At 38.6% G+C, this 17,515-nt stretch overlaps 1 protein-coding gene across 1 annotated transcript in view; it reads left to right on the top strand.

Annotated features, from left to right (window-relative positions):
- WDR72 (WD repeat domain 72) overlaps positions 1-17,515 on the top strand; it is a 112,033-nt gene that overhangs the window by 60,300 nt on the left and 34,218 nt on the right. The window contains exon 17 of the mRNA XM_035554002.2: positions 265-376. Coding sequence (XP_035409895.1) covers positions 265-376 — 112 coding nt within the window. The remainder of the gene's footprint in view (positions 1-264; positions 377-17,515) is intronic.

Below are 17,515 nucleotides of genomic sequence, written 5' to 3'. Positions count from 1 at the left end.
TAAGGAAAATTAATGTTTAATTTGTGAACAACAGTCACAATTCACAATTTGCACCACTTTATTGCTATCCAGTTAACATTTGTTACTCTGTGCATATAGAGCCACATGATTATCACTGTCTGAAAGATATTGGTAAATGTTGACTTTCTAATGGCATCTACTCAACCATCTTAAAATCTTCTGGTATTTGCTTAAAAGGGACAAGTGCTTAGATAAATAACTGAAGTACCAATATCATCCAATTATAATTTGCATTTTTGACAGATTATTGAGGCACTGCAAGCGGTGCTGTTTGCAGAAGTTCAAAGGACTATGAAAACCTTGAGAAAGACAGCAGTCTACAGAGAACCGTTGGCCATAGTAGAGAATGGAAATGGTAAGTTGCAGACACTGCCAAAGTCTAAGGAGGCAAAACAGATGGGTTTGCAATACATTAAAAACTTTGACATGTAAATGCAAAATTTATCGATATATTCTTTTAGCTGAGAACTTTCTCTAGTACTCAGAAGTTAGCAGTATGAGTTCATAATACATTATTACCATGTAAGACAAGCCAAGTGGCCTATTCTTGACCCTATCAGCCTATTGCTTTTTCAGATGTATGTCAGGGAGTTAAAGGACTTCTACACTCTCTCATCATCTCACAACGTTAAAGAACAGACAGTTTCTTTGCTTGTATGATTTCCACTACAAATATAATTGTTCTGGTATTGTAAATACATTTGAAAATAAAGGAAGCAGTGTGCTTGAAATAGGATCAGTAAATCATAATTAAAAAAAAAAAAAGTTTTGCAAATTTATCTTTTCTATTACATCAGTCTTATCCAGCACTAAAAATTAATTGCTTAAATTTTATACCTTCGTAATGTAATATAGAATATTTTATTTTTCTTTTAGAAATAACCTCTTTGCAAAGGAGATATCAAATACATTTTACAATTAGATCATTTCATTTTACAAGAGGCCTACCCTTTGCAACTTTACAATGGTGCTAATGTTTATGGTAAAAAAGATTGAACTTGAATTTATATTATGGAGTTATACTTTCTTTCTTTTTTTACCACATTAGCTGAGTCATAAAATCAAGTGACCTGAATTTTACATCTGATCTTATTAGTGAGCCTTCTCTTGGGAAACTAATTTATAATCTCATTGAGTATGTGTCTGTCATATAAAATTGTTGCATACTTGCTTCTTCCAGAATGCTAAAAATGATTAGTCATACCTGTTTCAGGCCACAGAACAATACAGACTCTCTAAAATTTTAGCTGTTGGAATATAACAAACTACAAACACTTTTAATTATTGTCATATATGAATTTATAATTTGTTTACACTGGAGACTGCATTGAATCATTCTAGTTCTATGCAGTTTGGGATAAGTTGCTCTGTAACTATAAAACATCCCCACCAGCAAAGTTCATACCTGGACTTGATTTCAGAATTCCTGAATTTTCAGGCTGTATTCCAATGCGGTGTTTTGACATGGATTACAACAAAAATTGGATTAACTAGAATTTAAAAATGCAAATGCAGACATCTGCAAACTCCAGATGTGTTTAAGTGTTTGGTTTGATTTAAACCCTTCTATACTAGATGAAAAAAAGTCTCTTATGTAAAGAGTGCTGGAATGATTACAAGAGTCTTGTAGTCAAGTGCTGCTTAACTCTACTTAAGTATTGAGGCTCACAAAAGTTATGAACTGAGGGCAGCTACTCTAGATTTCCAGTCTCTGAAAGAGGAATGTGGTTGTTTGCATATCATGTAAAAAAAAAAAAAAAAAAAAAGTCTTTTTCCTTACCCTATTATTTGCAAGTTACTCGAGGAAAAAAATAGAAAATTCCTCTGTTACAGTGAGCACAACACTCGTGTGCCTATAGTGGCTGGGAAATAGCTTTTTTTTTTTTTTCATACTTGATCCTATAAAGCAGTGTGGATTTTTTTATTTATTTTTTTTAAATATCATTGTTCAGCAACGTATTCTGGAGCAGACTGAAACAGATAGGAAGACTAGGAAAGAGTTTACACTATGAGTATTTAATATACTAGTTTTCTTCTTTTCCTCATTTCCATTAATGTTTTAACTTATTGCATTATCCATCATATTACGTAAGTAGCGCAAGTATTCTTATTTTGGCTTTTATGTTTTTCTAAGAGGAACTATCAAAAGGAAAAAGTTGTTAAAAGGAAATATAAATGCAACTAAATGTAGTTTCTTTGTTAATGTCAGTGATATGATCATTTTGGGCCTCTTCCAAATATACTGATAAACATTTTGATATCAATGGTGAGATTGCTATCTGTGAGCTTTGGTTAAGTTCCTCAGAGAAACTGAGGTTTTCCCTGTCTTTTTTTGTGTGTTTTGTTTTTTTTTTGGTTGGTTGGTTCCTGCTTTTTGTTTGTTGGCATTCATCATAATGCTGAAAAAGGACATTGCACTAATCTCTTACTGCCTTTTTCCTAGACATTAGTAACCTTACAGTAACGGTACCATTTAACAGATTTCAGTGTGGTATTGTTTTCCACTGCCAGCTAAGTCAGAAGAGGTGGATTTAAGAATCTTATCTACCCTTACTTGCGTAAACTAAGAGGAAATAAATTTGCTGGCATTCTTTATTCATCTTTCATTTTTAATGTTTGATCTTATGACATACATACCTGGTACATATCCAGCCACATGCAGAACTTATTAGATCAGAGGAAAAATGGTGGTAATCTCATTCAATAGCCTGGCAACTGGATACAAAGAAATTGGATAGTCCCTCCTGTAGTTCATTTGAACCCACAGCTTCCTCAACAGTAATTCATTGCTTATCTTCAAGGCATTTTGCAGTGAGTTTTTCAAATTCATTTACAGAAGATGTTTCACTTTTAATGCAAATCTCAAAATATTTCTAAGTGCTAGAATATTTGCAAGACTTAGAAACTAGCTTCCCTCACCTCCAGATAAGTGTTGTGTGTAGAACTGTAATCTCCTTTTAGCCAGTGCACTGAAGCAGTGTCATATGTGCCATCCTTGAATGTCTATTTCTTCTAATGCAGAAGGAGCCAAAACTATATTACCTGAGACAGCAGTCAAGTACACAAGTTTTTCCGGTGTTTTGTGCATAACTTTATTTTTTATTTTTAAATGTGAATAGCTGGATTCAGTTACGTTTTACGAAAATTGAGAGGATAAATGTGTTTTTGACATTTATGCTCAGATATTAAATAGAGGAATTGATGTACATATTTCAGGAATGCCAAAAGTTGGAAAAGCGAACAGCAAACACAACATACCAACTTTATTTGTAAATACAGTATATTATTTTAACTGCATCTTAGATTAGTGAAAAATCACACTGCTAAGTTTAGCTTGCAATAAATTCTGGTTAATGCATAAAAAAAAATCCTAATTTAAGTAAAAACAAATGATCTAAGATTTTAAGTATATTTGAAAGCTATTAACTATAACCTCATCTTTTGCATGTGGTTTTGGAGCACTTTGAATTATTCAATTAAATTGGTTCTTGCAGGAAAAACAAGCTTCTTCTGATAAAACCAGTACGAAATTAACAGTCAAATATGAGTTTCAGAGTTCAGTGTGTCAAGAACTGTCAGAGTCTTATCTGCAACACAATGTTTTGTTAAAATAAGGACTTCTATTTGGTCAGTAATGATAAATCAATGAAAGAAAAGAGCTTCCGTTCACTACAAAGTGTAACAACTTGCAGCGGAAGCTTTCAAACGCTTCTGTTGTCTCAATTTCAGAAACCAGTCTGGTTGCATACTTTTATGTGAACTTTATGCATATTTGTTAGGAAATCATTTTGTGACAGTGCCTTTTTTGTATAGCAAATTAATCTTCTAGCTTGCCTGTGAAGTCTTAATGTTTTGTCAGAAAAGTGCAGATAAGCACAAAGGATGTGCTTCTGTCTGATATTTTCTTTCATCTTGTCTTCTTCCCATAGCCTACTGCCTTTTCATATTAGACCAAGTATGAGATTTGACTCTATATTTAAACAGACAAATTTGTACCATTGATATCACCATGATTACATTTAAATGAAAACTTGACCTTTGTTGCCTGATTGACGTAGAAATAACTTTTAGTGGTGTCAGAGACATTTGATAATGTAACCACACACATTAATATAACTTATGTTGTTTCTGTTCTGATGAAACACTCCGCACCCAGGGATCTTGAACATCTGATGAATTCACTGTACAATGAGATAAATGTATCTGTCCTCACATCTTTACATTTCCCTTACTATGTTAATTTCAAGTTTGGATTTGAGCTTTTGACACATATAATATTCAGTCTTTGAAACTCTATGCCTTGCTGTTGCTGGGTTCCATATCTAACATGAATCAAGTAATCAAATAAAATCTGGGAAAAGGTGTCTAGTTAAGTTCTAGAGCATCACTTAAGCAGAAAAATAAATACATAAATAAAAGGAGGAAAAAAAAAGCTAATGAGAAGATAATGGATGCAAAGGAATTGAGGTTAAAATATAGTAGTCCAGATAAAATAGAGAAGAAAAAGATATTGTAATAGAAACATGGCAATGTAAATGTACAACAGGGTGAAAATTTTCCAGTGGAAGTCATATCCAGAAAATTGGCTGCTGATTAAAAAAATTTCAGGAACGGAATTTGATCCCATTTCTGGCATGATAAGGGTTTTTGATGTTAGTTGGCAGATAGACAAGAAAATGAGGAAATTTTGACAGAGTGCATTATTTTGTTTTGAACTTTGTCAATTCCTAATTGTGAGAAGACAATTAAATGTAAAAACTGATAAGAATCCAACAGCATGGGTTTCAAAGAGTATGAGACAGAATCCTCTTTTTGTAAGCACATTCAAATGATGTGAAGGAAAAATACAAGTTGTTATCAGGAAGAAAACTGAACAAATGAGAATCACCTTTCATTATGACAGATTTCATAAAGAATAGCAAGTGAAGGATTTGCGCTAGCTTTTATTATCTCTTTGTGAAATTCACAAATCTTACTGCTATTTTCTTATATGCAAATATTTGAAGGAATCTAAGATAGTTTACCCCACGCGGACTGCTTTAAAGATTTTATTGCTGTACAGGAAGCAATGGTAATTCCTGCTGATTTCTCAGACTAGTTCAATTTTTCAAGAGTATTGTGATTATTTTCAGTTTGGGCTATGAAGACCTGGAGTATGACTCCAGAGCTTGTATTTTCATAGGCAAAAAGTGCCACAGGACTAATAGATTACTTTTTATATTACTTAAATTACTTTTGAATGAAGTTTTAAAAATATTAATTATTTTTTTAAGAGGGACATTTCTATCTTGTATTAAATTGCTGCTCACAAAATGTAGTGAGTGCTCATCTTGTTAGTTCCAAGTAGACTCCAAATTATATAAGCTGAAATCTAAATTTGGCCACTGCAGCCAGGAGATGAGCATAGGTTTTGGTAAAAAATAAGAATATTGACATGAAGAAATCTTTAGACTCCAGGTACTGTTTTCATAAATGGAGCCTCCAAAATGTGTAAACTGAAATCACCTTCAGAGTCGCACAGCACCTGTGATTAAAACAAGTACAATTTCAAATTAAATTGGTTAAAATTGTCCCTCTTCCTATGTAGTCTCTCTATGCTTTCCAAGGATTTCCAAACTTTGGTTGTAAAGCAACTTCTGAATTAAACACTACATTCTTATTTTCTTGTAGTTTTTACTTTTCAACTGGTTTGAATTTTGGCTTTTTCCACTCTGGCCTCTCTCATATTTTTCCAGTCTAATAGTGTTCTCCTGTTGCATGTTATGTCCCCCATCTGGATTCTTCCAGGCTGCTTTATCCTTTTACAGTGCCATCTTCTTTTTCAGCATCCTTCTCTAGCTGCATAGTCTTTCTGATTTCTGCATTGGTCTTGCTTCTCTCTCTTCTAACTCATCAGAAATTCTCTTCTATTTGGACCTTGATATATTGCACAACCCTGCCAATGGTCTTAGTGTATACACTCCTTTGGCATAAAACATTGTCTACTATGGCTGCCTTGAAGTTTTCTATGCCTTTTTGTTGTTGTTGTTGCTCCACATTACGCTGAATGGCAAGAGAAACTATAGAATTTGTTGTATGGAAAAAATTTTAGGAGGCTTTTTTTTAAGGTAATAGGGGTGGGGATAATAGAGCCAAGGATTATATAGACGTTCAAAATGTTTTAAAGGACAGTAAAAGTACAAGTTTAGTTGGAGAGGAATGCAATGAATAAAAATCATTTAAGGAAGTCATTTATAGATTTGTTACAGTAAGGCATTTGGAGATTATTAATACAGAAGGTTTACTGTAGTTAATTAGAGATGCTCAACTTAAATATTAAAAGATAGAGTTTCAAAAAATTTTGTTAAAAGTGTGATACTACTTGATGGAAAAAAAAAAAAGTGATTACACAAATTGCAGTTTAAATAAAATCTGATGCTCTCCCAGGTCATATCAAGGCTGTCAACATCATGGCAGCAAGAGGGAAGAAGTTCAAACACTTCAACCTTTTCCTAAGTAAATATTATGAATTTTCCTCTGGAACAAAATATTATCACAGAGATCTGCAGAATCACAGATCTGTATGGATAATCATAGAATCATTAGGGTTGGAGAAGACCTCCAAGATCATCTGGTCCAACCATCACTCTATTAAGCACCAGGCCAACCTTTCCTTAAACATCCCCAGGTATGGTGACTCCACCACTTCGCTGGGCAACCTGTTCCAATGCCTGACTACTCTTTATGAGAGGAAATGTCTCCTAATTTCCAACCTGAGCCTCCCCTGGTGCAACTTGAGGCCATTCCCTCTAGTCCTATCACTAGTTACTTGTGAGAAGAGGCTGATCCCCAGCTCCCCAAACCTCCCTTTCAGGTGGTTGTAGAGAGCAATAAGGTCTTCCCTAAACCTCCTCTTCTCCAGACTAAACAAACCCTGTTCCCTCAGATGCTCCTTGCACAACTTGTGTTCCAGGCCCTTCACCAGCTTCTCTGGACACACTTCATGTCCTTCTTGTACTGAGGGACCCAAAACTGAACACAATACTTGAGGTGCGACCTCACCAGAACAGAATACAAGGGGGAAATCACCTCCCTGGTCCTGCTGAATACACTGTTCCTGATACAAGCCAGGATGCCATTGGCCTTCTTGGCCACCTGAGCACATCAGGCAAGAATCAATCAGCACCACCAGAACCTTTTCCTCTGCACATATTGAAACATAATATTTTGCTCAAAGGAAGGTATTTCTTTATATTTACTTTCTTTTCCCCAGAAATAAGATTGTTACATTATTTTCAGAATGAATTTTCCTTTCTCTGTTTCTCTGTTCACTCTGTTCTTATTATCACAGATGCATTGGCCAATAAGAGCAGCAAGTTTTGTAGACAAAACTGATATTTTGTATTTTGGTCTTGGACAAGTTCATGCAACTAACAAAAGCTCATTAAACTATGAGACTTCAGGTCGTTTAAAAAATCTCTGGCTGACCAATTTGGTATGCACTTGCATTAGCAACTAGCAATGTAAGAAATGACAGTATAATCAACATTTCATCACTATTAATGAGTGAGATTTATCTGTAATCTCATTATAGTCCTTTAAACAGCAAACAAATTAATCTAGTATTTGTTTGACAAATACAAGCTGGTGACAGCAGTAGCTTTCTTCTATACTGAATATGCATTAAAAATGAGTGTATTATATCTTAGTTTCATATTACAAATATTTCCAGTAAAAGAATACAAATCAATGTTATATTTTAGCATCTAACCTGTGGTTTATCTATACCACTGTATCATCTCCTATATATCCAATTAAAACTGTATTTTGATCCAGTAGTCTTTAATATTAGTGGTCAAGTACTAAAGGAAGCAAGCTTAAAGACTCATTCTAGAACTACAGCTTATTTCATTCTATGCATCATATATTTTACCAGAGAACTTCTTAATGTAGCAGAAATCAGATTTAGTGTGTATTTTTACACAAAATCAAATTGTACAGGCGCCATCTCAGACTCCTCCAAAACATTAGGAAGGATAGAATTGCTGTAGGACACTGGTCAGGGAGGGAGTAAGGATGACATGTATTCTAAATTCAAATGCACAATACAGTTTGGACCATTTTCTACTTATTTGTTGTTTTTTTATTTATTATTATTATTTTTTCAGTGTTTACGTACTGACCAGGAAAAATTTCTCATAACTTTCTATTTAGATCTTTAAAGGTAGATGCTTTTTCTTTTACTGTTAATGCAGGCATAAAATTATTATTGTCTCATTTTAACCTCTCTACTGCTTAACTTTATTTAAAAGTTCATTGGGCAAAGTGAAATGAAAGATTTAAAAAATTTAAAGCTGGTTCTGAGTTCGGTATTCAAAATGAATGAAGGAACTGCACATACTCCATGTTTAAAACAGTGTCCCTAGCTTTTTTGGTGCAAGGCTAATCACCTCTGTCTTTTATTCTTTTGTTGAAGAGCCACAACTTGTCATACCTTGCTTCGTTATTGTGAATGTCCTTGCACGAATTATTCTTAGTCAAACAGCATTTAGATTACAGAATCACAGAAGGGTTGAGGTTGGAAGGGACCTCCAAAGATCATCTGGTCCAACCCCCCTGCTCATGCAGGGTCAACTAGAGCATGTTACACAGGATGGCATTCAGGCTCGTTTTGAGTACCTCCAGAGGAGACTCCACAGCCTCTCTGGGCAGCCCGTTCCAGTGCTCTGTCACCCAAACCATAAAGAAGTTTTTCCTCACATGGTGATGAAACCTCCTGTGGTTCAATTTATACCCATTACCCCTTGTCCTATCACTGGCCCCCACTCAGAAGAGTTTGGCCCCGTACTCTTTACATTGTCCCCTCAGATATTTGTAGAGGTTGATAAGATCCCCTCTCACTCTCCTCTTCTCTAGAATCACAGTACCGCAGGTCTTCAAGTGTAGGTGCGGTGGCCAGCAACACTGCGACTTTTTATTAAGCTGTGGACGTTTCAGGACAAGACAAAAGTACAATGCTCTGCCATCTGAAAATTAAAAAAATGTTTAAAAACAAAAAAATAAAGGGGCTCAGGAACACATTAACAATTTCCAGTCCTGGCCCAAGAGAATCACAGAATCAGAGAATTGTAGGGGCTGGAAGGGACCTCAAGAGATCATCGGGTCCAATCCTCCTGTCAAAGCAGGTTCCCTAGTGCAGATTGCCCAGGCAGGCGTCCAGATGGGCCTTGAATATCTCCAGAGAAGGAGACTCCATAACCTCCCTGGGCAGTCTGTTCCAGTGCTCCATCACCCTCGTTGTGAAGAAGTTCTTTCGCATATTGGTGCGGAAATTCCTGTGATCCATATTTTGCCCGTTGCCCCTTGTCCTGTCCCCACAAACCACTGAAAAGAGTTTGGCCAAATCCCTCTGTCTCCCACACTTAAGGTATTTGTAAACATTAATAAGATCCCCTCTCAGTCTTCTTTTCTCAAGGCTGAATAGGCCCAGATCTTTCAGCCTTTCCTTATAGGGAACATGCTCCAGGCCTCGTATCATCTTTGTGGCCCTTTGTACTGGGGAGCCCAGAAATGGACACAGTACTCCAGGTGAGACCTGACCAGGGCAGAGTAGAGGGGGAGGATCACCTCCCTTGACCTGCTGACCCCACTACTTTTAATGCATGCCAGGATCCCATTGGACTTCTTGGCCACTAGGGCACACTGCTGGCTCACGGTCAACCTGTCGTCCACTAGGACCCCCAGGTCCTTCTCCATAGAGCTCCTCTCCAGCAGGTCGTCCCCCAGCCTATACTGATACATGTGGTTGTTCACTCTCAGGTGCAGGATTCTACACTTGCTCTTGCTAAACTTCATTTGGTTTCTTCCTGCCCAGCTCTCCAGCCTGTCCAGGTCTTGCTGAATGGCAGCACAGCCTTCTGGTGTGTTGACCACTCCTCCCACCTTTGTATCATCAGTGTACTTGCTGAGAGTGGACACTATTCCCTCATCAAGGTTGTTGATGAAGATGTTGAACAAGACTGGACCCAGCACTGACCCCTGGGGAACACCGCTAGTCACAGGTCTCCAGCCAGACTCTGCGCTGCCAGTCACCACCCTCTGAGCTTGGCTGGTCAGCCAGTTCTCAACCCACCTTACTGTCCACTCATCTATCCCACACTTTCTCAGCTTTGTTAGCAGAATGTCGTGGGAGACAGTATCAAAAGCCTTGCTAAAGTCAAGGTAGATGCCATCCACAGCTCTCCCTGCATCTACCCAGCTGGTGATGCCATCACAGACGGTGATGAGGTTGGCTGAGCATGATTTCCCCTTGGTGAATCCATGCTGACTACTCCTCATAACCTTCTCTTCCAATTGCTTGGAGATGACATCCACAACAAGCTGTTCCAACACCTTTCCAGGGTCAGAGGTGAGACTGACTGGCCTGTAGTTTCCTGGATCCTCCTTCTTGCCATTCTTGAAGACCAGAGTGACATTGGCTATCCTCTAGTCTTCAGGCACCTTTCCTGTTCTCCCAGACTCTTCAAAGATGATAGAGTGGTTTGGGGATCACATCCACCAGCTCCCTCAGCACATGTGGATGCATCCCATCAGGGCTCATGGTTTTGTGTGTGTTGATCCCATGCAGATGCTCCCGAACCACTCCCTCCTCAACCAGAAGGGGAGCTCTCCATTTCCCAGACTCTTTCTCCTCCCTTCACGGTCCAGGAGTCCTGGGGGGGAATCTTTGAAGCAAAGATCGAAGCAAAGAGGGCATTCAGTATCTCCGCCTTCTCAGCGTCCCCCATTACCAGGACACCCCCCTTGTTCATCAGCAGGGGACCCACATTATCCCTAGTCTTCCTTTTACTGTTTGCATCCCTAAAAAAAAAAAAAAAGCACTTCTTATTATCCTTTATCTCCTTTGCAAGCTTCATCTCCAGAAGGGCTTTAGCCTTCCTTGTCACGTCCCTGCAGGCCCTGACAATACTCCTATACGCCCAAGAGGACAGGCCCTTTTTCCACATTTCATAGACTTTCCTCTTCCTTTTGATCTTGTCAATGAGCTCCTTGCTCATCCACACAGGTTCCTGCCCCCCTTCACCGATTTCCTACTCTTAGGGATGCACTGATCCTGAGCTTGGAAGAAGTGCCATTTTAAATGGCAGCTGATGGTATTTTCAAAACTACATGCCTAACAACAATCGCAGCACAGCTCCAAGCCAGCTGCACCCAACTGGTCATGGCCAGTTCCCAGCGCCAATTTATCGCATATATTTAATTATCCTTATATAGTTTAGTTTGGATCATGCTTTTTCTATGACTGACTGAGTATACAGAGTCGCGGTGTTCCCTTAGACACGGGAAAAAATGTGAACAAAATATGGAAAATAAGAGTGTAGGTTAAAATGTAATTTTTTGATTTCTTGTTCCAGAATTTATTTTCACCAAGCTATATCTACATAATGTAAGTCTTAATATTAACCAGAAATGTAGAAAGAACAAAACCTGTTGTTTTGTTCTGGCTTTTTTTTTTTTTTTTTTGTAGTTGTCTGGTTTTGTGGGGATTTTTTTGAACCCTAGTTAGGTTAAGTTTTGAAGTTTGTGCTTCCACTATCTTAACTTAGCAATATCCAGAATTTAAATGCTCAGATTCTCAGTTGTTAATTGTCTGCACTGTCAAGCAACTCACAGGCCCTGTTTGCACTATTTTCCATTTTTCCACTAACCCAGCTGCTAGACAAATGTTATGAATAAAACAACAGAAAAAGGAATCTCAGATAGCCTTACTTTTAAGTGCAACTCTTCATCTAGACTTAGCTCTGCTAATAATACGTGTGAAGTTGGTAGTTTTCTATTATGTGTCCATTATGAGAAGCAGACTGCTGGGGGTAAAAAAGTACTTCTAGGTATAGGCATTCATTATGAGTACTGAAGATTAGGCCTGTGATAATACCAACAGTTGAACAATGTAGTAGCAAAGTACTTTGTATTTTTAATAACACTCCATCTAGCTTTTTTCTGGGCTGTCTTGATGCTTTGTAATCACCAGCTCCACATTACTATTTTTATTCTCCCTTTAAAATCGCTACTTTCTCTGCTGTTAAATGTTCATATACCCGGGGCAGGGCCAGGGACTGCTGCAGGGCCTGTCGCGCCGGCACGACGCAGGGCAGGGCCCGTCGCAGGGCGCTGTGGCGTTGCTAGGGCCCCATCACGGCGGCAGTGCCCGTCGCAGCGGCCTATCGCGGCGGCAGGGCCGGGGGCGGGGCCCGTCGCAGGGGCCTATCGCGGCAGCAGGGGCGGAGGTGGTGTCGGTTGTGGCGCGATAAGTATAGGCCGAGCCAGAGCACGTTACCCCGAGTTGTTTCACTTTGGAATTGGCAGGGTGATTATGCACATTCTTCAAACGTTTTAGAAGTTTTTTTTAGTATTCTGCACTTGTTCAAGGGTGAAATCCAAAGGACAGGTGGCGCCCACTGTTCTGCATGCCTGCCCATATTCTCTCATATTCTTTGCCACTCCTAAATTTGTTGCCTCAGCACAGATCTCTGGGTGGGATTCTTAAGTAATTGTTTAACCTTAAACAAAACCTGAAATGTATTCAGGAGACATAACAATAGTAACATGCTGGTTTGAACATCCCAAGGATATTCAAAGTTTTGAAGAGGCCCTTAGCCTAGAGGCCTCTCTAGGAAGGAGGAGGTGAAGGAGAAAGGAAGAGTAAGGAAGTGGAGGAAAGTGTCCCCCTTTGTTCTGTTGTGCCCACTTACCCCCCATAGATTGGCTACGTGAGGAGAAAATGTAAAGACTGTAATTATTAATAGTTTCTGATAGCAATGACAGCAATGCTGAGTAGAAACACCAGAATTGTCTCACAACTGGTAATTTTATCATATTGTAAGCTAGTGTTACACAGTACAGCAAAGTAATAACCTTAAACTAGCCCTCAGAAATGATAAACAGCATAACAGGGAACACATACAGTAATGTGCTATACAACACAATTCTGAGAACCAACACAACAACCCTGAGAGAAAAAAAAAATCAACATTGTGATCAGCAACTATTAACTGTTATAATGCTTATAACAATTTTATTTTAACACGTTCTGGTCAGATCTGCCATTATTTCAGTGACATCTAATGATAAGACGGGGCAATGGGTACAAGCTGGAACATAGAAGGTTCCACTTAAATATGAGAAGAAACTTTTTCATGGTGAGGGTGACAGAATGCTGGAACGGGCTGCCCAGAGGGGTTGTGGAGTCTCCTTCTCTGGAGACATTCAAACCCGCCTGGATGCGTTCCTGTGTGACGTGATCTAGGTGTTCCTGCGCCAGCAGGGGGATTGGACTAGATGATCTTTCAAGGTCTCTTCCAATCCCTAACATTCTGTGATTCAACTCTTTGGTCCCCACATTGAGCGCCAAAAGGAGTTGTGCTTTAACCCAGCAGGCAGTTAAGCATCACAGCCATGCGGATAGGGGAGAGAATTGGGGGAAAAGAAATGGTAAAAGCTCATGGGTTGAGATAAAGGCAGTTTAATAGGACAAGAAAGGAAGGGAAACAATTATATTAATAATAAGTAAAGATTGTACAAAGCAAGTGATGCATAATGCAATTGCTCACAACCTGCTGAATGATGACCAACTGATCCCTGAGCAGCGGTCCCATTCCTCCCCTTCTCTCCCCTCCCTGGCCAGCCACTCCATATTTATTTTTCAGCACGATACCATATGGTATGGTATGTCTACAACGACTTCAGCAAGGCTTCTGACACTGTCCACTGTCTCTCATAACATCCTCATAGACAGGCTCAGGAAGTGCGGCCTAGATGAGTGGACAGTGAGGTAGATTGGTAATTGGCTGGATGGCAGAGCTTGGAGGGTTGTGCTTAGTGGTGTGGAGTCTGGTTGGAGGCCTCTAGCTGTCCCCGAGGGGTCAGTACTGGGTCCAGTGTTGTTCAAATTATTCATCAACCTGGATGATGGAACAGAGCATACTCTCAGCACATTTGCTGACACAAAGCTTGGAGGACTAGCTGGTACCCCAGAGGGCTGTGCTGGTATTCAGAGGGGCCTTGACAGGCTGGAGGGATGGGCCGAGAGGAACCTCATGAAGTTCAACAGGGGCAAGTGCAGGAGCCTGCACCTAAGGAGGAATAACCCCAAGCACTAGTCCAGGCTGGGGGCTGACCTGCTGGAGAGCAGCTCTGCAGAGAGAGACTTGGGAGTCCTGGTGGACAGCAGGCTGATCATGAGTCAGCAATGTGCCCTTGTGGCCAAGAAGGCTGATGTTCTTGTGTTCAACACAAGAAGTGTTGCCAGCAGGTCAAGGGATGTGATCCTCCCCCTCTACTCAGCCCAGGTGAGGCCATACCTGGAGTATTGCGGCCAGTTCTGGGCTCCCCAGTACAAGAGGGACATATAACCACTGGAGCGAGTCCAGAGGAGGGCTACTAAGATGATTAGAGGACTGGAGCACCTGTCATACGAGGACAGATTGCAAGAACTGGGCCTGTTTAGCCTGGAAAAGAGAAGAATGAGGGGAGACCTCGTCAATGGGTATAAATATCTGAGGGGAAGCTGTTGAGAGGATGGAGTCAGTCTCTTTTCAGTTGTGCGCAGTGAGAGTACGAGAGGCAACGGGCACAAACTGAAACACAGGAGGTTCTGGCTGAATATGAGAGGGCATTTCTTCACTGCAAGGGTGACAGAGCACTGGAACAGGTTTCCCAGAGAGGCTGTGGAGTCTCCTTCTCTGGAGATGTTCAAAACCCACGTGGATGCCATCCTGTGCAGTGTGCTCTACGTGATCCTGCTCAGCAGGGGGTTGGACTAGATGGTCTTCGGAGGTCCCTTCCAGCCTCGGCCATTTTGTGATTCTGTAATGTCTCTTTGGTCAGTTTGGGTCAGCTGTTCAGCTTGTGTCCCCCCAGCCTCCTCACTGGCAGGGCTGTATGAGAAGCTGAAAAGTCCTTGACTTTGTGTAAGAACTGCTCTGCAACAACTAAAGCATCTGTGTGTTATCAGCATTATTCTCATCTTAAGTCCAAAACACAGCACCATACCAGCTACTAGGAGGAAAATTAACTCTATCCCAGCTGAAACCACACATTTATTTCTATGATGCATAAAGCAAGCAAATACAACATTTTTGAATCATTTTGAATATACATAAATTGTTCCTGAACATAGTCTGTACCTGTTTGAAAAGTGTCCGTCCTTGAATTTCAGAATATCTGACACCCCTAACTTAAACAAGTTACTATAGAAATTCAACTCAGATATTGAACTAAACAGCGTAAAACAACTATCTGATAATAAGACAAGCTAAATGCTTTAGTATTATTGATTGTTTAAAATAAATAAATAAAAAGTAATCCTTGCAGGAAAAAAAATAAATAAGAACGAAATTGCTTACAACTGATAATAGTTTTCAATAGGATGGAAATTTCCTACTGTGTATTTTGTTTAAAAAAAAAAAAAAGTGCACAGAAAAGTAGAAGTACTTAGTACTTTATACAAGGCTTTATTGTAAGTGTTGAAGTTGAGTCTAGCTAAAGTTCACTTAGCAGAGCAACACAATTGAGCAATGCTTGTCTCTAATAATAAAAGAGTAAAACATCTGCATCAGCCGAAAAAATACAAAATGACACAAAAGACACTATTCTTGCCTATTAAACTTATCAAGAAAATATTGAACCGTATGTAGATGTGTATATCCATCACTATGTATAATGTTTATCAACAGAACTGTTAAATTTCAGGAAGTGGAAGTGCACATAGAAATGAGCACGATCTTCACCGTCATACATTTTTATAAGTATACATGGACATATATACATAAGATTTGTATGCATCCTTTTGCATGTTATGTCTCTTATGTAATCCAGAATCTAGCTTTTCTCTTTAATGTAACTTAAATCACTCATCTCAATAGTTGTTTGAACTTTCAAATGTAGAATAGGGTAACTGTAGTTTGTAAATAAAACATATATGTGACATATATAGTGATCTATAACAGCCTTTTCTTACATGATTTACTTAGCCTACTATATGAGGCGTAGACAGAATTCCATATAAAATTGTTGTAAGATGTTAGCCAAGAACATTCCTGTCAGAAATTTTTTGTATGTGGTTTTGTTTTCTTAAATTAAAAAAAAACAGTTACTTCCCAGCATCACTTTCAAGAATGCAAATTCATTGTATTTTCCTCTACTTCTTAAGCAGATTAAAATAAATAAATAAATAAATTACTTCCATACTCTTGAAATTACGGAGGAGAGCAGTAGTATGACTATTGCAGACTTGAAAAAGGGGAAAATTATCATAGCGCATCACTGCATTTCTCCCAGTGATTTTTACCAGATGCTGGTGAAAGCATTAAAAAAATGGGAAAGTGGAACTTCAGCGTGGCCTTATGTGTTCAGTATTACAGGTTCAAATTCAAAGGCACATGAAGGACCTGTAATCCATAAAAGTTGCTAACCTGTTTTTTGTTTTTGTTTTTCAGAACCCTTTTACCCCTTTTGTATTTTAGAATAATCCTGGATTTATTTTATTTTATTTATTTGGAGTATACTGTCAAATAGCTTATTTCCTCACAGAAATCTTTATTTAGTTCTGTGTTCATATGATGATGATATCACTGTTGTTTCAAAGCAGATAAACATTAATAATAGAAATGGTATTTCATATTTGGATGTTGTGTAAAACTAATCAGCACAAGATTTCCAAATTCTGAAATTTAAGAAATACATTGTTCAAAATTTCTCCTCTTATTCCTGGTCCACATCTAGTGTTTCAGCAGATGCTTTATTTTGAGTCACAAAGTTAGATCCACTAAGCATCCTATTTTAATTCAGTAATCTATTTTAGATTCACTTTTTGCATTGTACTGTACTAAAAAAAAAAAAAAAAAAAAAAGCAATTCAAATTGTAATGAATACAGAAAACTTTCCAGTACATCTGGGGATTTTTTTTATCAAATTCTAGTAAATATTTGCAGAAGATTTTTTTTTTCCTATTCTTGAAAAAATTCAACTTCTGTCACACTTGAGATACCTATCACTAATTCCCTAAAGACCAGATGCCTGCACTGTTTTCATATGATGGATGTTAGTTTCATCACCTGCTGTACTACTAGAAGATGCTCAGATAGCCTAGTGAAGATGGTGAAGTAGGAATGTGAATCCAGGAGGTATTTTCTGTAGAATAGTGAATAGCTGCTACGTGCATTCTATTCTTCTAAACCGCCCTTATATCAGGATAGGCTTGGGATTTTCTTTCTCCTTTCTTTTTCCTTCAGCTCCAGAATTAAATATAAAAAGAAAGTAGGTCTGACATAAGGAAAGATTTCTTGTTCAGTTTTGTGTACTGTACTGCTAAATTTTCTGTATCTTTTAGAAACTGAGTGCTAGCAAGGTTTTGCATCTCACCACACTGGAGAGGTTAATGCTGACAAAGTTATCTTTTATGTCAACATAAAGACTTATCTGGTTTTGTGTTTTAGGCAACAGTTTTAATCTGTGT

Source organism: Cygnus atratus, chromosome 11, assembly GCF_013377495.2.
Source record: "Cygnus atratus isolate AKBS03 ecotype Queensland, Australia chromosome 11, CAtr_DNAZoo_HiC_assembly, whole genome shotgun sequence".
NCBI lineage: Eukaryota > Metazoa > Chordata > Aves > Anseriformes > Anatidae > Cygnus > Cygnus atratus.
This window is presented reverse-complemented; position numbering and strand designations above follow the sequence as displayed.